The sequence below is a fragment of the Atractosteus spatula genome, chromosome 6, assembly GCF_055471065.1.
Source record: "Atractosteus spatula isolate fAtrSpa1 chromosome 6, fAtrSpa1.hap1, whole genome shotgun sequence".
Lineage (NCBI taxonomy): Eukaryota > Metazoa > Chordata > Actinopteri > Semionotiformes > Lepisosteidae > Atractosteus > Atractosteus spatula.
In genome coordinates, this window is record NC_142711.1 from 6,856,183 (window position 1) to 6,882,050 (window position 25,868).

The 25,868-nt window shown below is 37.2% G+C and overlaps 1 protein-coding gene across 1 annotated transcript in view; it reads right to left on the reverse strand.

The window, feature by feature from the left end:
- The window catches only part of dok6 (docking protein 6), a 109,899-nt gene that overhangs the window by 12,757 nt on the left and 71,274 nt on the right, over positions 1 to 25,868 (reverse strand). Inside the window, exons 4-7 of the mRNA XM_088919650.1 lie at positions 12,017 to 12,136; positions 10,046 to 10,235; positions 5,502 to 5,640; positions 4,672 to 4,786 (exon numbers count right to left, since the gene is read on the reverse strand). Of these exons, the coding sequence (XP_088775776.1) occupies positions 4,672 to 4,786; positions 5,502 to 5,640; positions 10,046 to 10,235; positions 12,017 to 12,136 (564 nt within the window). The remainder of the gene's footprint in view (positions 1 to 4,671; positions 4,787 to 5,501; positions 5,641 to 10,045; positions 10,236 to 12,016; positions 12,137 to 25,868) is intronic.

A 25,868-nucleotide genomic window follows, 5' to 3' on the forward strand; every position in this document is an offset into this window, starting at 1 on the left:
GCATTTTAATTTTAATTTCCATTACTCTTAGTGATCTACTCCCGATAACAGTGCTTCTTTATTGCGATGCTGCTACAGGCAGAATCTTTGTGGGAGGCAACAGCATTTTTAAGAAGCACATTTCATGAATAAGGTAACCCAGTCTTAAAACCATGCACTGATCTCATTCTAAAATCAATCTCGGCATGCGACCATGGTGAAAATGCTGAAAGGTAAACAACAAAGTCAAATGCACAGTGTTTCAGCTGTTAATCCTCTTACGTGTGAAGGACAAACATAATACCATAGGAACATAAGGACATTTCAAACAAGAGGATGCCTTTCAACCCATCCAGTTCACTTGGCAGTTAGAAGTTAATTGATCCAAGCACCTCATTTGGCCGTTTCTTAAAAGAAGCCAGGATATCTGCTTCAACAATATGGCTGCGTCACTTCTACAACCCTTTGGGTAAATATGTACGGTACCGTTAAAAAAGGTCACATCTTACTAATGGTATCCCTTTTTGTGAAGTTACAAAATGAATCATTTTTAAACTGAACATTTTATACAAAGCCTGAATGCTCAAACTGAAGACTTCTAAGGTTAAGATAAGTAACAGGAACCGTCAGCAAAAACTAAAGAGAAAATTTGTCCCATCTATGTTTCCATCAGTCTTGACAAGCTTCCCACTCCCTCCTGATATGAAACAGGACTGTAACATGATGGTGATATTATGGATGGTGTTAAGCGGCTGATGCTCTGTTTGGTTTGCATCAGATGTAATAATTTGCATGACCAAAAAGTTCCAATTCTGTCTTGCCTGGCTACAAAATATTTTGCTACACATTTAAAGTACTACTTAGATGTTTTGTTGTATGCGGGATTTAAATTTTTTTTTAGTCATTTTTGACACATGGACATTTTCTCCCATCCAAGCCAGTCAGCTTTGTAACTCTTTCACTATAACATCCCACCCAGTTTCCTCCTGGCTCGGCTGCTCAGTTTGGAAGGACAGACTGATCTAGGCCATGTCCCTGTGACTTTTAATTTTAATTATTGGCTTCACCTTGAAATGTTTTTATACACTACTTCCGAAGTGTGCCTTTCTACAACTTTATCCCTGAGTTTTTTTTTAAAAGCTCCTTGGTCTTCATTGATTTATTTATTCTGAAATTGTGTGAAACACTATTATTGCACTCAGACAAAGGCCATCTAACTAATTCTGTGGCTTCTTAAGGTAATGTTTTCTACACTGAAATTAATTTATGTTTGCCACGTCAAAGGATTTGAATAAATTTGCAATAATAACTTTTCTAATATTACGTTAATGATCAATTTACTTCTTTTTTGGGGGTTTTTACTTTGACTCTGCAGAGTTCTTTGTGTATGTAACAAATTATAATTGTTACCAGAAATTCACATGACTGCAAGCTTTAAAGCAACGAACATGTGAAAACAGTAAAGGTGTCTGAATAGTTTTGCAAGCCGCTGTGTAAGAGGAATAAGAGAGGGGGAGTAAGAAAAGATGTCAGAGGTGAAGACAAACCCTTTCAATTCACATTTGGCTGTCTTTCATACTTCCCCTTGGAGACTTTGAAATCCACTGGATTATTTTAGATCAATGTGAAAACAAAACACTGGATGTAATCTGAGTCCATTTCCACCTTCTGTTACTTTCCCCACCTCTTCTCTCTTCCTCTTGGTAAGGAACCGAAGGTACTGTGAGGAAGTAATAATGAAAGTATACAGAATATTATAATATATAGATAAGATAAGATCACTTTACTAGCCATTTACAATTTCTTGCATAAGGAATTTGTCTTTTCACATACCCCAGCTTGCTCTCCATGAGACACACAGACAGGGAGAGAAGCTTGGGGTCAGAGCACAGGGTCAGCCATTTATACAGTGCCCCTGGAGCAGTTGAGGTTAAGGGCCTTCCTCAGGGGCCCAACAGAGTAGGATTCCTCTGCCAGCTGCAGGACTTGAACCAGCAACCTTCCAGCCACAGCCGTAGATCCTTAGCCACAGTGCCACCACTCCGTCCAAAAATAGTTGTAGTTGAAAGTGTAAAATTTTAATTTATAGATGAACCTTTTAGTCTTGAACAGAGGTGTAGAGGGCACCTCATTAAATTATTTAAAATCCCCAAAGGAAAATTAGATTGCTGCTGTTAGTTGTTTCGTGGACCAGTAGGTGTTGATTTTCCATGTGGTCCAGATTTTGTAAATGAATGGCCTCGTATGGTGATCATGTACTGCTGTAGAACGGTCCGTCCCTGACATGTGACTTTAAAGTTAGAGTCTGACTTCTTTAATCACTAAAGATCCAGTGGTGAAGTTCTTGAGAGTAAGGATGTTAACTCTAGTCCCCTAGCTAAATTCCAATCCTGGAATGCACAGCATGACTTGTCTAAAGGTCCTCCTTAATTCAATTGGAAAAGCAATTTTTCATTTCTCCACCTGAACTGGTGTGCAGTGAGGCTGCTGGTGCAGTTTAGAACATTGCTATTGTTGCTTCTAATTGAAATGTTTTCCTTTTGTTTTCAGCCGGCCACATGTGTTGCATGTTTTTTTACCAGCAATGTTTGACTACTTTGTCATTAACAATGCCATGGTTGTAAGAGTAGGAGGTATTGACCCTGATGTCCTGGCCAAATTGTAGTCTTGGCTTGTAGTGTACAATCTGATTTCCCTCTTAATTCAATATATGGAACACTTTCTTACTTTTGCAGTTCGGCAGTGCTGCACTACTGTGGTGGGTGCAGTATTGCCCTTTACACATGAACATTCTTTGAAAAAGATTGTGATGAAAAGCTCTAAACAAGTGCAAGGAATTATTAGAATCCCCTTGTCTCAGAGGAAATGATCAAGAATGGTATTTTGCCACCATTTCTCAGTTCATTCATTTCCCATGATTCATAACCTAAAAACTCTGAGTGAATCGCCAGCATTAAAAGTAAAAGAAGAGAATATCTAACTTTCCAGAATATCAGTAGAGAAAGAGCAGCTCACTGGGAAAGAACAGAGTTAATCCCAAACTGTTTTATATTTTAAGGATGGTTTAGGTGATGCATTGCTGGTATTTGTTTCTTCGAAGTGCCATATGGAAATTAGCTTTTTATTAGATCTCAGAAGTAGCTCATATTTTATATGACCAAATTCACATTCAAACTGAATTAAACACAAGTAATTACATTGTTCTTTTGATTGTACATTAATTATTCCCCTGCTGTTAGACTTAAACTGTATATATAGTTTACATGATTAGTGATTGCAACAATTTCTCCCTTGACTATAAATATACAATACAGTATATTCACAAGTCATTCTACAGAGAAGTAAAATATAAATGTTTTAAAAAAGGAATGGGACTGACCTAATGATTTAAAACATTTTAGTTATATGAAGAAAGTGCAAGAAATACCTGTAAAGATATTTAGAAAAGTCTTTCAACAATTGTTAGGGCTTTTGCATGGGTTCAATTATTTGATATCAGTAGGTTTACACCACAGTAACAACACTTGAATAAACTACCTGTGACTGTCTAAAGACATGCTTTGCAGTGTCTAAAACTAACATCAAACACAAGTGGTAGTTTGTGAAAGCAGTTTAAGTCACCTTGCTATTTGTGGGTTTTTGCCTACATTGCATGTAGTGTGCATGTAACGACTCACCACACAAGCAGCTACTGCTACATCCTAAATCAATTTCTTAGAGACTGAAAACCTGTAATCTGGTGATCAGTTTAATTAAGGCACCCCTAATCTTTGAGGGCAGAGAGCAATGAGAGTTTTGTACCAAATGATCTCGAAGTGCTAAATTTAACCATCTTTGTATTATCACAAAGCCACCTATCCTTGGTACGGAATGTACTGTATGGATGTGGCTTAATTACAAAATAGAAGTATGTACATTTGTCTAGGAAATCCTACAGTACACATGTTTTCAGTAAAATAAATCTATTCGTTCTCTGCATGCGTATTAAATCTAGACAATTAACGTGTACATATGTACTCATATCTTTATAAGTTATACAGTATCTGTGCATATTCATTGTTAATCCAAGTATTCCAGTGTTAGAACGTATTCTATTATTTCCTTTACTCTTCTTACTGTTACACCCAGATTGGCAGCGGCTCACAACCCACAGCGGCCATGAGAGAATGCAGCATTTCTCCGAGCAAGTGCATTTCTCACAGGGCTAAAATTCCAACTCGCTTGGGTAGCCTGCAGATTCGCCCATCCTTTTTTCAAGCTGTTTCCTATCAGCTCATTAATCAGACCAGATTCCCTACATAATACCTGAACCAGCAGGGGGAAAGTGCTCTGTCATTTGAGCTACAGAGCTACCGCTATGCTTAGCCCTGACACACTTCTTGCGAACTAGATTCATTGGAAAACCTTGTCCCTGTGTCTTGAACCCGACTTCCAAATACCAGAACTTGCCAGAACCCTGTCCTGACGCCAAAGTCCCCATGGCGTCCTTACTGCCTGAATTCTAGCATTCTTCCCTGCCCGAATCCAGTCCTGGCTCCTGATTCCCAGAATTCTCCCTCTGCCATTTTTTTTTCTTTTTTCTCGACAAACTTCGCCAGCCTCCTGATATCACATAGCATCTTCAGGTGAATTGCGCGCCTGCCTTTAGACGTGGTTTTCAACTAAAATCTAACCACGTCATAACACTTTTACCTTGTAAACTGAAGATTTCTCCCACACTGTCTTGTCTTGTGATGTGGCGCCAGTAAGCGCTGCGAGGGAGAGAGACTGATTTCGACAACGTTCCTTCATTTGAACCGGACTGTATCTGAAACAGAGAAAGAAATTGCAAAGATCTTTCTCCAAATCAGTCTATGAAATACAGTTAGCTAGCTCTTAACTATTTTACATAAAACAGGAGCAAGCTTTTTGATTGACAGAAAATAGAACAATTGCAGAAAGAACAGATATTATGTACTGAACATTAAAGCTCACATGCTGTATATTGAGTATTAATGGCAATGCAGGTAAATGATGACCCACTTACAAAGCTGGGTTCCATGATTTTAATGTTGCCATTATTTGGAACCATGGAATTTTTATGTCTTTGATGTTTATATTGAGCATGCTACAGACAAGGAATGCCAACAAATGTGATCTCAACAGCGGAAAAAAAACAAACTTCCAGAAAATCTAAATATTAAAATCAAAACTGAATGTCTTGAAACTATGGTTCTCCTGTAATTTTCCCTTAGAACTTGTTGCTAAGGCTTGTTCTAATGTCTTTCTGTGGAAAGCCCACATACCCAAAAACTGAAACACATGAATATAGAAGTGGTGTGGAAGTGCATTTAAACCTAAGAAGTGTGTTATTCAAAACGAGGCAGAAGCAAGAAGCAAACTCCTACTATTTTGTTGAAGCTGATACCCTGATTCTTTCAAGAAATAGCTGGATAAGATCCTCAGATTTATTAGTTAACTACCAAACAGGCCAGATGTCCTGAAATGCCTCCTTTGGTTTGTAAACCATCTTATCTTTTTACCTGTGCATTTTTTTCCATTTCAATCATTAGCCTTTCATGCTGCTGAGCTATAGATAATGTGGCAGAGTGGACCCTCTGGTAGATCATCTCTCCTTCTCTCGTCTGGAATGTGAATAGACCCTCTCCTGTATCACACATTCTGTAGTGAGGGAAGAGTTATTCTGAGATTAGAGGAACAAACAAAAACATTCATAGAATATGAAAATCCATCCTTTAATACATTTTCTACCCACTTCTTCCAAAAGCAAATGAAACCCTGTTGATTTTGAAAGGTAACTTTCAAATGGTACCTGTGTTTTGATAATGTTTGCTTACTAATAAAGGGATGCCACTTAATTAACAGGGGGCAGACGATAATGTTTAATTAGAAAAGCAGTAGTTAAATCTCCTTATGGCTGAATAATCTATTTTACATTTTTTTCTACTACTGCATTTTCCTTGTCTTGCTTGTGATTTTAGGAAAGGGAGTATGCAGTTCCCCCCTTACTATTTTCTTAAAAAGTTACATACTGTGGCTCTCACAGACTGCACTGTACACTCACAATCTGTAGGAAGTTTTTTTTTTAAAAAGTAAGTCTTCAGCTAAAACATCAAACACTACTCCATCATTACCTCTATGGTGCTGGTTGTTACTGCCAATAGTTTGTAAGATGTACAATGTGAGCTCCCACACACAGCTGCTTTTCTCCAAAAATCATGCTCATTAAGCAACAAAAATAAGGTAAATATACAACTGGTCTGGATTTTAAGCACCAAGAAAATATCTTAAAATATCTTTTGGGAAGAAACAGCTGTGTGTAGGATTCTACTCTGAAAAAAACAACATTTAGATTACTGAGAACACAAATGTTATTTTCTACCAGATTCTTTGTTTATCTTGTGGAAAATATTGAGAATGCCCTTTAAAATACAAATTTCAATGCATTACACCAATACGACTCTGAATGCACAATATGACTAATAAGTTTTTGTTTGTTATTCAGTCCAAACTGTATCATTAAAAGTTGTAAACTGCAAGAAAGCATCTGAACTCTCAATTCAAAACACATTACCTTATATCGATAGCATACAAGAAAATCTGCCAAACAAATTAAGAAATGTAAATGTATACAAATGTATAATCTTCATTTTGAATGAAAATGCCTCTCAGAACAGTTATTTAAAGAAATGTATGTGTTCTCTTTTCTGCTAGTTCTCTATGTCGTATGAAAAAGAACCACACAGTATGTCTGGTTGTCATCTTATTTCATGTACACTCTAAATATTTTTTTTCCTCTTTGGACATGAAAACTTAATTCCATCCTATGGACACTGCTTGACAAATTAGTGGTGAAAAAAAGAAAAAAGCAAGTATTTGTTTGCTCCATATGATGAAAACATCTATAAGTTGTCATGATGTCATGTTTCTCAGCTCTAACCCTTATATGACACTGAATTTGACCATCTCTTGATAATCCAGCCCACTGAGGACAAGAGCCTAGTACGATAAGATAGATTTCATTTTACTTAAAACATTTTTGTGAACCTGCTTTGTCAGATTTATTTTAACATTTGAACAACTTCATCTTATTGTCCTACTAAATATGCAACCGGGATGCTATTTGTCTTCTCTGTGTCCTCTCATTAAGGCTATCTTATGTCATGGAGAAGAAAACAGAATATTCGAGAAAAGAAAATGAATAAGCAGAGGAAAATGAGAGAAGATAAAAAATGTTCAATTTCCTTGCAGGTCTGGATACATTGAAGAAGAAAAACATCTATTTTTGAAGCAGTAAATCAATGCCTGTACTGTGGCTCTGTGCCAGATTGTACTGTAGTTAGATAATATGCAGATTGACGAGCTGGCATGTCAGCATTAAAAAGAGATTTATGCTAGTGTCTTTTCAGCAATATAAAAATTATTCAGTATTGAGATTGCTTTCCACAAGTAATAGAATAAATTATATGATACTTACATTGTTTATTATTTCGCTCAAACTGAAACATTGATATTTTGATGTGTGTTGATTTGTTTTTATTTAAAGTACAACAGTGTACGGTGACATTTTTATAACTTTTTATAATATTATAAGAATAATTGAGAAATATATATTTTAATATGTTTTATTCCAAGATTACCTTTTGTACTGACAAGTAAAAAACTTGACACATAAAACAATGACCTCTATAGACCATACTGATCAATATGTTAGTCATCTTACCTACTATGCAAGTCAATGTACAGTATTTAAGAACAAAATTAATCTCTATTCATAAGACTGTATGAGGAATACTACTAAAACTAATAAGTTAATTAATAAGTACATATAATAGTTTTCAAGAGAATAATATACATATTTAAATATTCTTTTTAGAAGTGCACACAAACAGTAAAACTGTACACCACAACTTTTTCTGTGGCATTAGAAAACGTCCCACAGAAGACAACTGCATAATAGTTTGGACAGTCTGGTATAGTTCAGATGTAACCAAAGATCTTGGCGGGTCTGTGCCAGGTTTTCTCATGGTAATCGTACCGATGTTATTAATCAGAGACCGATTTAGTTATATACTAAGTCAGGGTTGGTCCGGCCTCAGCCCCAGTTCCATATTTATTTTTTGTGATTCCTCTAAACAGATGCTATAAGGTTCGAGGGATCTGCCACACCGACCAAACAAATAAGGGACTAGCAGCCAATCTTGCGACGTAGAGAGAAGCTGAGTGCTGGGTGAGAGGCAGCTGAGTCAGGGAAACCTGCAGTGGGAACTGGGAGCTGCATGGAGCTGTGTGCATGGGGAGGCAGGGCTGAGAGGGCAGCACACACAGAGGGGAAATGTGCACGGAGCTGTGCTAAGTGCAAGTGGCATGAAGTGCTGCTGTGTGACCAAGATCATGGTCAAGACAGTGGGGTTCAAAAGCAAGGAGTTGTGTAGAGTCCAAAGTACAAAGAGGAAGTCCGGAAGACAAGGTGGAGTAAGACAACACAGGGACGAAGACTTTAGGGGCTCAGGGAAGAAATTTAGGAACAATACACAAATGGTTCAGAGACGAAACTCATTAACAAGACTCAAGGGGCTCAGAGTCGAAACCAACTGACAGAGCCCCGAGCTCTCTGTCAGATCCAAGTATTTATCTTGAGAAACACATGAAACGGGCGGGGTCGTTAACTGTCTCCGGGTGATACAAGTGTCCAGTTAATTGAAGCGGCCCAGGGACACTAGTTGACACTGTTGAGCAGTAGGTGTGGACATAACAGTAAGAACATTAAAAGATTTCGAATCAGAGAAGATTATTAATCCTCTCTAGCTCGTTTGGCTGCTGAACTACATAACTTCAAAGCAAACAACAACAATTTAACTCCAAAAACTGTCCTTAGTTTTTCTGAAGCTTTTTTTTGTGGTTTTACTGTATTTGTTGTGTTTTCTTCTCTGCTGTTCTTTGATAAACAAGAGTGATATGAATTTATGCTGTCTTTGCATTTGTATATATGTGGTAAAACTCTATCCCTGTTTAAATTTTAAACGCTTTTTGGGTCAACACACAAGGTTTGTTTCATTATAATTGTTAATAATTGTAATTATGTTGTTTTTCAAAATGTGGAAAATGAGACTTTAAAGCAAGCTTCTGAAATGCATTCTGTATTCTTGTGAATCAAATTCAATTTCTTTTACAGTGAAATACGTAGAGATGAAAACAGGAATTCATATGAACTAGAGCTTAGCCTGACTTCACAAAAGCAAACAAAAGTAAAACGCAATGTTCAGGAGATCAGGACAGTCCTTCAAATCAAGGTCGTGGGTATGTTAGAATACTATGCGTTATTCATGTCCTTAGGTTCTTAGGTCTGAGGGTCTGAGTTCTAGGTGGATGGTTTAGAAGAAACTGTTTAATGTTGAGAGTATGATTTGTATGATAATGAAAACTAAAACTGGAGAGGGGGTTCAATAGTCCAATATTTTATTTGGAATTATCTAGGTTGATTTGATGTGGAGTTGAATAAATTGTACGGGAAAATCTCAAATAAAAAAAACAGTACAGAAATAAAAATAAGAGTCAGTACATACTGTACACCTTTTCAAATATTATTTTTAATTTTAATACGCTAGCGGCTATAAGTACAACCAATCTTTCAGCTCCATTTTCTTTACCAATTTGGCCCCAGAGAGAGCAGAATCCAGGCTTATGGATTATTTCTGTTCTGATGAGAAAGGAGCAGATTTACAAAGCTTTTTCTGAAAAGGATGTTTTTCTTAGCTTGCTTCCAAAAATGAACCAAAGTGGTAAATGCTTTGTAATAAAGAGCAATTCCAAATAAAAGCCTATTAGGGGTTCTTCATCATATACAGTACATACAGCATTTTAATGTGACATATTGTGCAACTGCATGTTTAACATTTCTCTTATGAGGTCACAAACACTTGTATTTGTGCAAATATTATTACATGTGTCTGCAAATTTCTAGTTAGCACCCCCAGGTTCCTTTATTTCACTAACATCTACGTGTTGTGCTAATGAATACAGAATCAATATGATTTTTTTTAAACAAAATAACACAAAATTGTACCTGCCAGACTCAAATGTAAACCACGTGGAGTCTCTTCCATATCTACGGAGGGAACTGAGGGGCCACATGACCAGCTTCACCCTGGCGTTGTGGATATCCCAGAGGTAGATATTCTCATGTGTGATCTGCATTGTGCATTCTCCATAGATGTCCAGGTTGGGAGTAGGCATCAGATACACGTTGAACCGTTCTGAAATCATACATAAGATTTTTTTCATTTGCCTTCAGCCTCGTATACAGTGTTTAATTAAAAGAAAAGGGTGAATTATTATCAATAACCATTTGCCATTCTGTACTTGGCTCAGTAAATTGATATGATATAGCACTGCTGTGTGCTCTGTTTTCATTCATGGGCCAATAATGGTTTTGATTCAATCCCCCCATTTTGTAGCCCATTACTGTTTGCATGCGAATGAATGAAATGGTTATTAGAAGAGATTAGCACCACTCAAGCTGAATTACTGTAACACAAATCCCTCTTTTCGTTTACCACAAGAAGAAAGGAGCAGAAATCATCTCAGGTCACCGCAGGTTAGAATATGTGTATACTTCAATGTTTATATCATATTACAGTATATTATCCATCCATTTTCTAACCAATTCATCCAATTTAGAGTCACGTGGGAGCTAGAGACTATCCCAGCAAGCAATAGGAGGAAAGCAGGGTACTCCCTGCACAGGATGCCAAGAAACCAACACAAACACAGGGAGAACATATGAACTCCATGCACATAGCACCCCAGGTCCAGAATTAAACCCAGGACCATAGCACTGCAAGGCAGCAATGATAACCACCAATTAAATTAATAGAGAGGAGTACTGACATTGTGAATGTTGTCCTATTTAGTGAAAACAAAAAGGGCTCTAATTGAAGTGTATACTGTACATATACTGTACAATTGTCAGAAATATGAAACAGAAAACAAAGATAATATAATTATGTAAGTTCAAAGAAAATAACATGTTTCAAACGCACAGGGTGTTATTTAGCTATTTATTTAGCTAACAGTCTGGTGTTATTAAAAGCTATCGTATTCTTTGTTCTCATGTGCGGAACCAAAGGTGAACAGAAAAAGAAACGTGAAGGTCAGTGGGCAGTTGCTATGGAGCTGAAGTGGATATCAAGCTGTCATTATATTGTCCTAGAACTGAATATAGAAAACGAAGACTGTGAATTATTTTAAAAGGCTGACTGCACTTTATAATTAAAATTAATAGCAACTAATTATACATAATATTTCAAAATAAGCTAGATGTCTTGAGAGAGAATGTTACTGTGCAAAATGGTACTATTTTAGGACTAAATGAACTTTGCTTTAATTATTGTGCCCTGCTGTCAGAGATTTACAATGGTTGCACAAAATAATTTGAATACAGACCTTACTTCATTAGGTCCTGGCTACAAAATGTAAGAAATAATACTATTAATAAGGCTCCAGCTGTTTCTCATGCACATATTTTCTACAGCTACAAATGAACATGTTCATATTATTCATAAATATTAAGCTATATTAACTGATTGAATTAAAATTACCTTAATTCCAAACATTATTGCTAAAGGACTGAAGAAAGCTGTGAATGAAGCATTAGAAGCAATATAACTTTCAGATATTTTTCTTACAGTCAGAGAAAAAGTCATAGATAGATTCATTTGTCTAGAATTGAAATCCAGTTCATACAGTATGTTCTGAATAGATATGGATACATATGCAGCAAGAGTCTACTGTATCTGATAATTTAATGCCACTATTTAAGGAGTTCTATGAATCCCCAATGACACATACTGTAGATCATTTATATATACTGTATATATTATGTACTGTAAATTTGGCATTCTCTTTAACAGATCTTGCCTTTGTTATAGTGCGCAGGCTTTCTGTAAAAACATTTTACAATGTCAACAAGGTTGATCGGAACATGATTTATCATACAAACCCTACCAAGTATGGGCTAAATTTTGTGGACACTGACCGTTCTGCTCTCTCTGCACACCGGCTGCTAACAGGTCTGGCTCACCCAGACTGATGTCATTAAGCCTGCTTCCCAGACACTCCACGCACAACAGTTTGCACCACTCCTCTGCCTCCAACTCTGCGGAGATAAAACATACAGTACAGTAGGATCAGGATCTCAACGACACATCATCCGAGGAACAAAAACAATGTCTTTTTTATCCTTGTTTTTTGTAATATCTCAAGCCTGCTCGAAATTGCATTTTTCAAAGTAATGTATAAACCAAAATAACAAATTATTGTATAACTGCAGAAGCCAGGCCATAGGTTGGCTTGTCTAGATGCTCTCTGTTTTTGTGAATTAATGTTTTATTTGATTTTCTTAAGGCCCCCACAATTGGTTTTAGTAGTTTAGAATAGCGTTTCTCAGGGAAACAAAAATATATAATAGGTGTGCAGCAAAAGTTTGGAAAATATGTACAGTACATATACTGTATGTATTAGTTTTGTAGAGTAAACAAAGCATTGTGTTCTGTGTATAGCATATTAATAAAAGAGGAGAAGAGCCAAGCTCTGACACTAGTTCAGGTGGGTAGCAACATGCGTAGTCATCAAAGGAACATGTAATAGGTTTATTCCATGCTGAAAAGAGAAGAGAGAAATGCAACGTTTTAGCTGTGAAGCCTTCTTCAGGTGTCAGAAAGATAGGGCAGACAGCAAAGATTAAATAGCACAGAAGAACAAAAGCTGGGAGAGGGGAGGAGGCAGGAGAGGCAGAGAGGCCACTCAGGAAGTGCAAAGTGGAGAGGGGTGAAGAAAGGTGTGAAGTCAAAACCTGCATGAGAATAGAGAAGATTACACGAAAATAAGTCTGTCATTGAAAGAAGGGGGAAGGTGTGAACCTAGTTTCAGGATGAGTTTCATTTCTGGTCTTTCTGCTATGGGAGTTGAGAAACCCTTCTTTGAGAACAGAGACAGAGAGATCAGTGTGATCATGGCCATCTGAGGTGAAATGAGAAACTATGGGTTTGGAGAAATCTTTCATCTTCACAGCCCTAACATGTTCTCTGAAGCGGTCTCCTAGTCTCCTTCCGGTTTCCCCAATGTAGGTAGCTGGGATTTTTTTGCAGGAGATACAGTAAATGAGGTTGCTGGAGGTACAGGGTGTTGTCTGGGAGATCTAGAATTGTCCTGAAGGGCCTTGAATGAGCGTGCTGATAGATATGTATTTGCAGGTGATGTAGCGAGTTCTGTTGCAGGAGAAGGTGCCTGGTGGGGATGATTGCTGAGTGCGGTCAAGGGAGCTGTGAACAAGAAGTTTACGTAGATTGGATGGTTGGCGTTATTAGATGGTTGGGCGGTTAGAAAAAAGGGTACCGATGGAGGGATCGCCCTGTAAAATGGAGTAGCTGTAAATAATGGTCCTGGAGATAGAAAGTGTGTTAGAGTGGAAGGGAAGCACCAAAGGAATGTGGTTGCGAGACTGGGAGTTCCTGGTCGAGTTGATGGTCCGGGGGCTGTTTTTGGCCCGGATGAGGGCCCTATCGATAACATGGGTGGGGTATCCTCTGTTGATGAAAAAAGAATACATTTTGAGTGCTTGGTTCTGGAAATTCATGTCATCACTGCAGAGTCGACGTAGCCTGAGGAACTGTGAAAAAGGGAGAGAGTTTTTGGTGTGAGTGGGGTGAAACACTGTTCACATAGAAATTGTGAGTGTGGTGGGAGTTCAGTTGTCCAGGTTGCAAACTGAGCCTGAGCTCCACTTTTCACTGTCATTAAATCCAGCTAGGATATAGTGACTATGTACTTTGATGCAAACATTAAGAAGTTTTGTTTAGGGCTGGTAACGTACTGTAAGTGTCCCAGGATGTGGGGCAGTGTGCTGCAACATTTTTATAGTTGCAGAAGTGTGTCGTGATATACTGTACTTTAGAAAACCTGACAAAACACTGATTTAAAACAATAGCAAATCCTTATTTTTACAACTAGCTTCTGGATATGAAGTTTTAAAAATGTGTCTTTTGTCCTGACTCAGCTTCGAAAGAGGCAGTAACATGGAAAAATGGACAGAGTGGATTTCACACCAGAGAGCAGCAAACTCAAAATCCTATGTGCTGTAAATTGTTGCTGCTGGATCTTTGAGGCACTTGAGTGAAATCGCTCTGGTAAGTGCTTAGCTATATAAATGCTCACTTCTCAGGTAATCAATGTGAGAATTTGTTACCAGTTGCCTTATCTTTTAAAATAAAGGACTAGATTCAAATGACGCAAATCTGTCCAAAAATAAAGATAAAAATTATAAACCAAACTGTTTAACTAGTGAGAAAATACTGTAGGAACTGTATGTAAATTCAAGGCTGGGAGATAATCTCAAATCTTTAGGCCTAATTTACTGGATTTCAGTAATATGGCAACAAATTTACTAATAATGTAAAAAAAATGTGTATAAAATTTAGAATTAGCATAGAAATACCACAAGGCAACTGGGCTGATGTCAGTTCACAACAGGTGGCTACAGGAACATATAAAGTATGTAAGGAAATTCTAGCTGGGAGCGACAGTGGTGTACATTGGCATGAGTTGGCTATAATGTTTATTTTCATGCTAATTCCAGCCTTTTATATGTTCATATACTGTATGTAAAGAAGGACAGAGAAAGAGGTCTCAAAAGAGATGTCAAATTTGGCCATCATATGTCACATTAACATTTTCTCAACTTAAACAGTTGGTCAAAATAAAAAGTTACCAGCTTTATATTAAAAAATGTTTTTTTTTTTTAATTTCTTCTTAAAAAATGAGCACAATTCTACACTTTAGATCCCATGCTTTGGCAACCCCTAGAATTATTTGAATTAAGCATGATTTCAGTTATTAATTAATATAACTCCCTTGGCTGAGGAAAATGACAAGCTGTATGGGTGAGGTTGTTAGGGCCCTGGAAATAAGCAAGAATGAAACCCCATAACTTACATAACTGTATGTAATTGGCTAATCCCCAGGACTGTTGTTGCACACTGAGAGAATAAGTACAAATAAGAACTCCAATGTATTGTTATAAATGGCAAATAAAATTTGAACAAAGACTACAAATGGCATAAGTAAAAAGGATATGGTTGGCCAATCTAAGAATAAAGGAAGATGAAAGGTCCATATGAAGCTTTAATAACATTTCCAAGCCAACGATTGAAAGAGCTCTGAATTTGGCTCCACTGAGCTGGTTGTTTTTAAGGAGTGTGGAGTATGGAGGTCAGGCTGGTGAGGCCTGCTTGGGAACAACAGGGGGAAGAGTCACTGGACTGAAGATGGACTCAGCTGCTGCAAGAGTTGCAGGTGAATAGGGAAAGAAAGAGCTCAGTGTGACGGTTTTCTAGAAGGCAGCGTTGGGGTTTGAGTTTCCCTCCCAGTTGGCTCAAGCTCAGTAGCTCACTGAGTTAGTGGGAGCACTAGAGTTTGGTTTCCTTCGAGCAGTTGGAAGGAAAAGAAGAGAGCCATAGGGAGTTTAACAGTAAGTTCTATTTCTGGTAAGAGACGATGCAGAATGGTATTTTTAAAATGAAACGTGCACCTGGGTAGACTAGAATCTTAGGCAGAAGCGAGCGAGATTAGTGTTTGACCTCCTCCGGGGCTTTCATTTGAAACATCACTTAAATGATATACAGTATAGTGGTAGGTAAAAATGCATAGATATTAACCAACAGAAAGTATGTACAGTAATGACAGATTTAAAAATACATAAATAAAAATATATATAGGGATTTGATCTAAAACATGGGAAAGGAGTGGCAATTCTAAAATAGATTTCCATACTTTTCAATGGTTTTTGTATGAAATGTAGCATGAAAATCAGTATTTTTAGGTTCCACATTAACTATTTTACTTACAACTTTGATATACTGTACATTTGCCAGGGAAATGTCAAAATAAATGCTGTGTTCTCTTCCAATATCAATACTAGACTTCTGAGACAACTGTATGACATTTGAAAAAGAAATATCTTTCAAGATGGTAATTGAGGAAAAGGATTGTGCTGGAATTTGAAGAAAGAAACAAAATGAAGATGGATACAGACTAATTACAGTTTATATTCACGACAATATAATTCCAGCATTTGGGTTTGGTTCAGAGTTGCTGAGTTGAAAAAACATTTTGAGCCTGGTTCAGTTCAATAGATACAGTACCTACTGTATTAACTTCTCCTCTGGTCCATCCTCAGCAGAGCGGTGAGATGTTTAAAGAGAATGGGATGACATTCATCTTTCCCAAGTGTCAAGTCTGTTAGTGCCATTTACTGTAGTAAATTGATCCCTGTGCTTTTCCTCATGGTGTTGTTAAAAAAATGATCTGTACAACAGTTTGCTGTTTTCAAGATGAGGAGCAAGATAACTGACAAAATCATGCAATCCCAATTTGTTCTGACGTTTCACTGTAGATTCATTTAGACATGTCCATTGGGAGAATTGTAGGCTGCCCGCACAACCAATCGATGTTGGATGAGCCAGCTAGAATTCTTAATGAAGGCAACCAGCTGGAAAGTCCAGGTACCTAAAACATTACATAAATAACTCTTTGGGCACATACTGTACATAATGCTATATTAATTTACATACAGTATAAAGAAAACAAATTTGTCAACTGGTTGAATAGTATTGTTCCTTAGTAAAACTCTAAAACAAAATACTGAGCGTAATTATGCATTTTTATAAACAGGAGCTCAGTGTCTGATATCTGAGCTGTCATTGAGCCAACAGTTGCTTTGTTACTGTGAGTCAATCTGTAATGATGTCAGTTCTTTAATGCTCAAAGATGTCATATTGGATACTTATTAGGTAATATTTAAATTTTAACAATGTGTCACCATTAATACTGAGAACCTATCATGATTCTTTGATCTATATTTTTATCTTGGGTTTTTTTTTTGTTTGTTTGATATCTACAGTATGTTTAAAATATTTCATTAAATCCAGTTGACCTGAATATTGTATTTCTTATGTGCATCTGCTTATTTTTTGCAGTGTCCTGAGATAGCTAAACATTCTTCATCAAGAAATGAAGGTCTCTACGGGGGAAGATGTTAACAGCAGTATATTAAAATTGAGAGATTTGGAAATGTGAAGAATTCACAAATAAGACAATGCTCATTATAATCAAGGGATATTTACAATTAACATTAAACAATTTTATATTTTTGCAGTTAATTTTCTTAATTATTGAAAAACAGTGGAAAAAGATAGATTGAGACAAGTCAGTTTGTGCAAAGTATCAGTAGATATCTCATTCATTGGCTGTTGCTTGACCACGATTGTCTTCCATGAACCCGAAGATAATTGATAAGAACATACTGTACCATCACAAGAGGATCTACACACTTTCTGCCAGGTTGAGCAGTTGATTTCTCTGGAGATATCTGGTGTGTACTGTGCAATCCAGACATTTTCAATGCTTTGTTTCCTTATTCTGATACTTTTTATAGTGCTGTGCTTATTACCAGATACAGTGTTCTGGATCTGTCTTGGCCAAGGGCCAATATTTTTTTGATGTTTGGATGTTTCGTGTCTCTGTGCCTGATTTTAGTATCTCTTTAAAACTCTTTTTTATTCTTTTCTGGTGTGATTGCCTTGGCCAAGCTGGGAGAAAACATTTTTCTTTGGGATGCTGGAGATTGAAGTCTGGACAATGTGACTAACTCAACAGAGATGAAGACGAATTATCCAATATTTGTTGTTCCTTCCTGATAAAGAACACTAATGTGTTCACACTTGATATGTGAAATCCTCCAGAGAAAGCAATGGTGGTGCAAATCCAGTCCTTTTAGACATCTCCTAGATATTGTGCATGTTTCAGAGCCATGTTTAACCGGTTTTGACCCTCAAATATCCACTTCCTCAAGCACCCAAAGGCTGCATTTGCAGATTTCAGGTGACACTGAATTTCTTTGTCTATATCAGCCATCTGTGAAAGAGGTACAGGAAGTGCTCTACATTCTCCAGACAGTTATCGGTAATCCGAATCAATGGTATTAGGGTGTCCATCTGCAGCTTGATGCAGGGCTTCAGTTCTCAAAGTAATATGAAAATCTTCAATTATTGGACCACAGTATCTTGAATTAATTACTGCTGATCACCTGAATATGTTAACTTCAGCTTACTAGACTTAACGGATTTTACAGTAAGTGTATTAGAGTTCAATTTACTAAATGTTTCAGATACAGTACACCATGTGAACACTTGCTGTAGGTTGACAACTGCATACCGCATATTTTCAATGAGGTACTATGAAGTAGTGGGAGGTGAAGAAAGACACCTGTAAGAGAAAAGCAGGCTAAAAGAACATAAATGTGGTCTGTTTGGATAATTGGCAACCAGAGGGAGTGAGATTTCACAAGAGCACATTCAGTACGAAAGGCTCTGTATGTAAATGCCTACTCCCCAAGATTGTTGTTGTCTTCACTTTTCTGTACACTGAGAGAACAAGTACGAATAAGACTCCCAATGTATTGTTATGAATGGCAAATAAACTTTGAACCTGAACTTGATGTATAAGAACAGCCAGGAGGAAAAAGGGTTCAGTGTGCATCTAGACGCCAACATAGAAGGAAGGGGAGTGAGGTCTCAGGAGCAAAAGTTTGAGCTGGTTTATACACTTGTGTAACACAGCAAGCAAAGGATGGTAGTAGAAAAAAATAGCTTTGGCTACACTGAGGGGCATCACAAATACTAGAGAGATTGGTTGTAGTAGTCCATTCACCAGTGTGAAAGGGACTGAAGTATGCTGCCAAGGGACAGGACTGGCCAACTGGACCAGGATTGAGGGTAGGTGTTAGCACCCGAAGGTGTAGTGCAGCACATTGCAAGATAGCAGAGTATCTTCTCCCCACAGCTGAGAATAAAAGGGATCTAGATAGCACAGCTGGAGTTCTGAGTACTCCTGACTATACCTTCAGCAGGTAGGTGTGTGGTCTCAGAGTGTGAGAGAACAAACTAGCTTCTATTGTGAAGAAAACAAGTGAATACTGGAAAGAACAAAGAATAAAATGAATAATCATGTAAGTAGTATATTTGCTCAATAAGGAGTGAATCAGGTTGAATACTCCACTGTCTAATTAGATGAGTGAAATATGATTAGTGAAGATACTGAGTGATTAGGTAATATAATGTGAGTCCTGTTGAATACTTCAGGACCTGGTTATGTGTAAGTAGTAAAAGGAAGGTAAGAAGTACAGTGCAATTGGACAAGTGACTCTTGTACTGTGGAATACTCCAGTGCTTGATTTCATCAGAGAGCAGTGGCTAATGAATAACACGAGTGAAGAAGATAACGAAAGATTGGAGGGAACAGAATCCGAAAGGAGAACGCCAAAAAGGAAAGACTGTGCAGACATTTCCAAGAGGGGACCGACGTAAGAGCTAGGAGCCAGTAGGTAGTCCATCCAGGAGCATAAACGACAGGTCACTTATAATGCAAAAAATTAATGTGACATCTTGGCATGGTTGGAATTAATCATGGTTAATGTGCCAATGATGCCACGGGGTGATTTTTATAATTTACCTGTTTATCCCTGGAAAAGCACTTTTGAATGGATAGCAATTTTCATTAAATCATAATGTTAATCTTTTTATCACTAATAAAACATTTTCATGACTGGAAGCTTTCATCTACCATTGTAACTACGGTTACAATAGTTGTAGTTCCACGGTTCCAAAGTTCCACAGTTTTTCCAGATGCTCTACTTAATAAAATATATAATTATTCTCTAATAAGAACCTGCAGTATTTTGCAGGTGAAAATAATACATGTTCTCATAATAACACTGACTTAATCAGGTGAATATGTGCTCTGTCATAATACAGTGGCACTTCCATAAATTATCTTTAACCTCCTGAGATCAAAAACTAATGCAGTAAGGCATTTTAGAGGATTAATTTTACATGAGTTCATGAATACTGAAGAGTGTGAAATCCAAACCTGGAGGTAACTTAATCTGTGGGTGAGTAGTGGCAAGAAGAAATAAATATGCTTCTCTGAGTATTCAAGGTAGTCAATTTTTTATTACTTCCATGCTGAACACATATGTTAGCACAAGTCGCCATGTATAGTCCAAGGTCATGGGGAATTCTCCATCATCTCTGACATTTTTCCTCTGCTTACAAGGTGGCAATGCTGTCCCTTGTGTCAATTTGCCTGCAGAGTTGTCTACATGCAAGATTTTTCTTTCAGGTCACATAGCAGTGGATGGGCTTTTGTACAGCAGTGAAAATTTTCAATGTCTTTTTAGCGGTGCTACAGGAAACTGTTCAGGACCTAGCTAGGACCATACTCGATCTCAAAAACACATCTGAGGAGATATGATAGAATGCTATTACCCTATAAACTTGCCCGCAGCCCCACCTCCCCCCGACACCTCTATATTTCACTAGAAATAATACAAGGCAATCCTCATAAGTATGCAGTAGCCATTACATTTCTAGGGATATGGGGAGTACCACAATTTATTGTGTGGAAAGTAGCAACATAGAACCTAGAATCATCATTCTGTTGGTATTTACAATATTAATGTATCACTTATGCCCTTTTACATTTAGTGGTTAAATATATGATCTACCCTTGGCTTGACTTTTATGGTAACACTTGGCCGGGGCTGTTTCCCCTCTTGAAAATGATTGTAGTTGAGAGCCAAGTAGCCTTAAATTTACTGTGCTGTCCAGATGGCTGTCTGAATCAAATTAGTTCAAAACTGCACTGAATTGCACTGTGGCTTCTTCCATCCCTATAATTTGGAGTAAAAATCAGGATACAGCCATTTGAACCTGATGTCATGCACCTTGATTCTGATCTCCAAAACAGGGTAAGATAACAATTTCTATGATGGATAAAATACTAATGTACCATAGACTTAGCAGAGGTTGGAATTAATACTGAGAATTGGTAAGTTGTATTTAAAAACTACACGAATTGCACCCCTTAGTATCTCAGTGAAGTAGAGGAAAGGGGTTGTAGATTAGTAAAATCCTTCTACATGAAGGTGGGAAAATGTGTAATGTAAGAATTCACCATTGAAGTGTTAAGTACTGTACATCTAAAGTAAGGGAAATGCAGGTTTGTATAAGACCTTATTAAAATAAAAAGCATCCATCACAGTGCAACAGATCATGTGAAATCCTCTCAGGGGGCAGTTTAAAGTACTGTAGATATTTTTGAAAGAAAAGAGGTAACAAAAAAGTATTAAAGAAATGATTTGAAAATACAGCCTTTTTGAAAAATGATAAGACAGGGCTAGAGAAATGATACTGTATTAAGCATGTAAAAGAGAAGCTTGTGCAATAAAAATGCCAATACATAGAAAAACTTGAGTGAAATACTATCAGAAATGTGGGTCAAGTTACAAAGTATTTGTTATTTAAATACAAACCTACCCAGTAGGAAGAAAGAGACAAAAGGAATCAGTTTCTCCTATACACCAGTGTGGACATGCTGTCCCTCAGTGATGGATAAGTGGGACAGTCTCACAGAAATAATGCCCTGGTGCTGATAGTGGAGTTAGAAAAAAATATTGGCTAATATTGGCCGAATATCCTCTAGAGAAAGCAAACTGTATGCTCATTGGCAAGGTCCTTATGAACATGTATAATGGGAAGGTTTGATACATTATAAATTACATCCTGACAATCAAAAGTAATACCAAATGTACTACATAAACCAGTTAAAGTTAGTGCTCTGTCTTCTTCTTGTGTGTGTGCTACAGTATATGGCATAACCCAGGGCAGCAGAAAAGCATACTCTTGTTGTTAAGGGAAAATGCAGACAAATTTAGTCTTTGACAAATTGCATTTAGCATGAAATAGTGACACCCCCTGGTGTCATAATTCATGAGACACCGTATCATACAGTATGTTCTGCAGGCTAAACGAAAAAAAAATTACACAGGTACTGTATAACAAATGAAAGAACTTATATTGACTGAAGAATGTTATTGTCACTGGGGCATGTCCCATCGCGATAATACTGTATGTAAGAACTTGGAGATTCTGTAATGTTTTTAAAAAATTAAACAAAGTCTCCAAAAATGGATGCTTACCCCATGTCTTCAATTGATAAACTCATTGATCTGTTGGGACATTCTAAACTTTTTTTGACACTTGATTTAACCAAAAGATATTGGCAAATACTATTTAACAAAATCAGGCAAAGAACAAAACATTTGTAATTCCTTAAGGACTATGTATGTATACAGTCCTTCTGCAAAGGAACAAGTAATAGGTTTATTCAATGCTGGAAAGAGAAGAGAGAAAACACAACGTTTCGGCTGTGAAGCCTTCTTCAGTCCTTCTGTTTGGATTGTGCAGAACTGTTCATGGATAAAATCCACAGAAAACATTACACTTACACCTTCAGTAGGTAACGTCATTATATTTAAAACACTGCTAGGAGGTCCCAGATAATACTGAAGAAGCTGTGTTGACGATCAAACCTAAGAAGTTAACTAATTTTTCAGCAAGTGAAGTATCCAGGTTATTTGGTAGGAGGAGGTCTTGTACGACCTCTGCTGAATAAGGTGGCTGCAGTAAATAACTGCACTCATCTAACCGCTAAATGACACATACTGTACCAACACTCTTATGTCTGGGAGAGTACTACTGACAACTCATTCCATGGTTTGCAGATAGAGCAACCCCACTCACACATTTGACAAAGAAATCTGCCCTGACTAAAGTGCAAGGGTCCCAGGAGGCAGAAGTAGCCCTTGCTGATCTTAAACAAGCACTGTGTCAAGATCCACAACATCAGATACCGGTTTGTAACAGAAACGTCCAACTGTACATACTGTGCATGCAGTAGATGCATCAAAGACTGAATTAGGAGCAGTTCTGTTTCAATTATGGGGAGAAGAGCATCTTGTGCTATATATAACCACAGAAATACTATCCAGAGACGTAGTGGAAGTACACAGTAGGAAGGAAGGAATGTCTTGTCGTTAAGTGGTTAAAGCCTTGAATTGTTATTAATTGGGCTGGTAGGTTGAATTCATTGCAGACCATGCCATGACCTGTCATGGTTGAAGGTAAATAAAGGAATGAATGCTTTGGTTATGTAATTATTTTTAGCATTACAGCTGTTTTCCTTTAAAATCCAACACTTTACAGAGCTGCAAGACGAGAGTGCCAATGCACGATCCCAGGAACATTGCTTTGGAAAACAGCCTGTCATCACTGCTGTAGTTTGCAGAGTTACCTTGTGCACTCCACATGGGGAAGACAGGGATATCAGCAGCACCTGCAGAATGCTGATTTCTCACTTTATATAAGGGAATAAAATGGGATGGAAATCATCATCAGCCAGTGTTGTTGACTTGTAAAATTGTAGGTGTGGATAAAGTCTTTAAGACTATTCAAGGCAAAATAGAAATCAAAGTCTTTAAGTTATGCTTACTAGGGATGATGGGTATTGTGTCAGTTTGTTGAGGATAATTGTTACAGGACTGTATATCACCAACCTCTGGCCAAAAGGTATTCACTGGGCTAAACTCCAGTTAAATTGTTAAAAAATCTACAAGTGAGTAAGGTAAGGTAAAGGACCAAGTTAAGTTTGGGAAATAACTCTTCCCTGTTTATTCCTGTTCATCCTGTCTGAGCTTGGGAGATCCTCACAGAAATAGAGGAAAGTAAGAGTACTGTATACAGTACTATATATACACGAATCCTTCTAGTCATGCTACCACAAGGATGGGTCTGTTACAGATGGCGCTGACAACAGTGGGTGTGGAGGTACCCCCCAGAGCAAGCACATGAGAACATAAGAAAGGTTAGAAATGAGAAGAGTCCGTGTGATCCTTTAAACTTCTTAACACTGCAGTTAAAAAGATAAGTATTATAATAATATAATAATAATATTATATTATTATGCAACATGGCGTATGCCTCCAGTACAGTCGTCATTGTAAGTATGAATCTCTTCTCAACTGATGTACTGGGTTAAATGGTTAAATAAAGGCTTATATTTGCAAATTCTATCTCAATACATGTTTCTCCTCTAGTTAAGTGCTCTGATAAACTGAGTATTCAGAGCCTGAAAGTTAAGAAGCAGTTGTAAACTTTTGTCAACAACTGCAACACAGAGAATAATCTTTAGTAAACTATTTAATTCTTTTCATACAACACAGACTAAAATCACTTGTTAAACTCTAAAAATAACAAAAATTTCTTAAAAACATCTTTCCTCAATTATCAAAATAAATAAATAGAGACATTTAATTAACTTTCTTAATAAGCACACAGTTTTGTTTGGAACTCATTGATGGCAAGCATCCTGACCATCAGAAATGAAAGAGAGTGATACTGGGTATACAGTACCCAGTATATCAAGTATTTCAACCTCACATGGCTTATCTGGTAAGCCTTATCTTACCATTTCTGAGACTTGACTGATCTAAGCATTGATAAATAGAGGATCAGTAAGTAATTTCTTACAAGAGATTCCAAATATATTGCCTTGCATATTACAAAAGAATACCTAAACAAAGACATTTCAGGAAGATTGTGAGCTTTTTGTTTGTTGGCCAAAAATTCCAAATGATGAATTGCATGTCTGTTTGTGTGCCTCAGTCCTTGGCAAACAAAGCAGCTTTAATACTGGAGGCTGTCTTTCATTTCTGATGTTCTCTTCTATTTACTGTATTGATTTATTGGCCTTTCTATATTCTCTTATGCCATGTCACTGCATTTTACAATGGACGACCAAAGACGACTGCTGTATGCTTTAAACCATTTATCTCGTTGTCTGCCATGTGACAGATTGTGCTATGGAATGTGGGCATTCTGATTCTGTGGATGTGCCTAAAACAATATAGGGAATTTCTATGACAGAAAGAAATTACATAGCCTCTAACCTTCTGAAGTTTTTTAAGGAGGGTTTAAACAAAAAACTTTCCAGAAGATATTTGGTATATAACTGTATCACCGGGTACAGATATGTGATAATATAATTATTACTGCATGATTCTTATTCTGATTCTGATTCTGGTTCTGAGACAGCTGCACCTGCATCTCTCTGATTCTAATTATGGTGTTACAGTAGTGCCTCTCTCTATTACTCTTGCCACGGTAGTGGGGTAGTGGGGTAGTGGGAACATCTCCTTCCTCTCTGGGGACTTGGGGGGACAGCAGCTCCACTTTCTCTGGAGACTTTGGGGCTTTCATGGCCTGTGTCTCTTTCATCGTTTTGCTGCTTTATGCACTGTAGTCTTGCACCCAGCAAAATCCCTTCTAGAGTTTAATTTTTCACCCTCTGTGAATATAGGTTGTATTTCCACCTTGGGGACGTCTGACACTTCAGGTGTCAACCTCTGCAGCCCCCCCATTTCCCACAGTCTGTGAAAGTTATCTGGTAATTTGGGGTGTCATGCTAAAATTTACATGCATTACCGAATTTAAAAAAATGAAAATCCTCACATATTTAACAGAATGTATATTTCACAGAATCTACAGTATATTCAGCCAGACCTGTGCATGCCACTTTTAATTTGAATGTCTCTTTTTACATTTTTCCAATTGAAAAAAATGAATTTGATATACAGTAGCTATAAATTGTGCGTACATAGTATAGTATCAGATGAAATTTTATTTCCAATCATGAGTGTAGAAAGCAATATATCAGCAAAAAAAATTCAAAATGTAATGAAGATGGTTAAGCAAAAAAGGAATGTAATTATAGTACCTGTATCATATTTGGTGAAATTAGGCATTGTTTTACAAATTTAGATTTACAACTTTAAATACTGTATTCATTAACAAATGCATGTTAATAAACAAGTTTAAAGTTTATTTGCCTGCATAAAGCATTAAAAACCTTTCTAAAACATTTACCTACTTTCATTA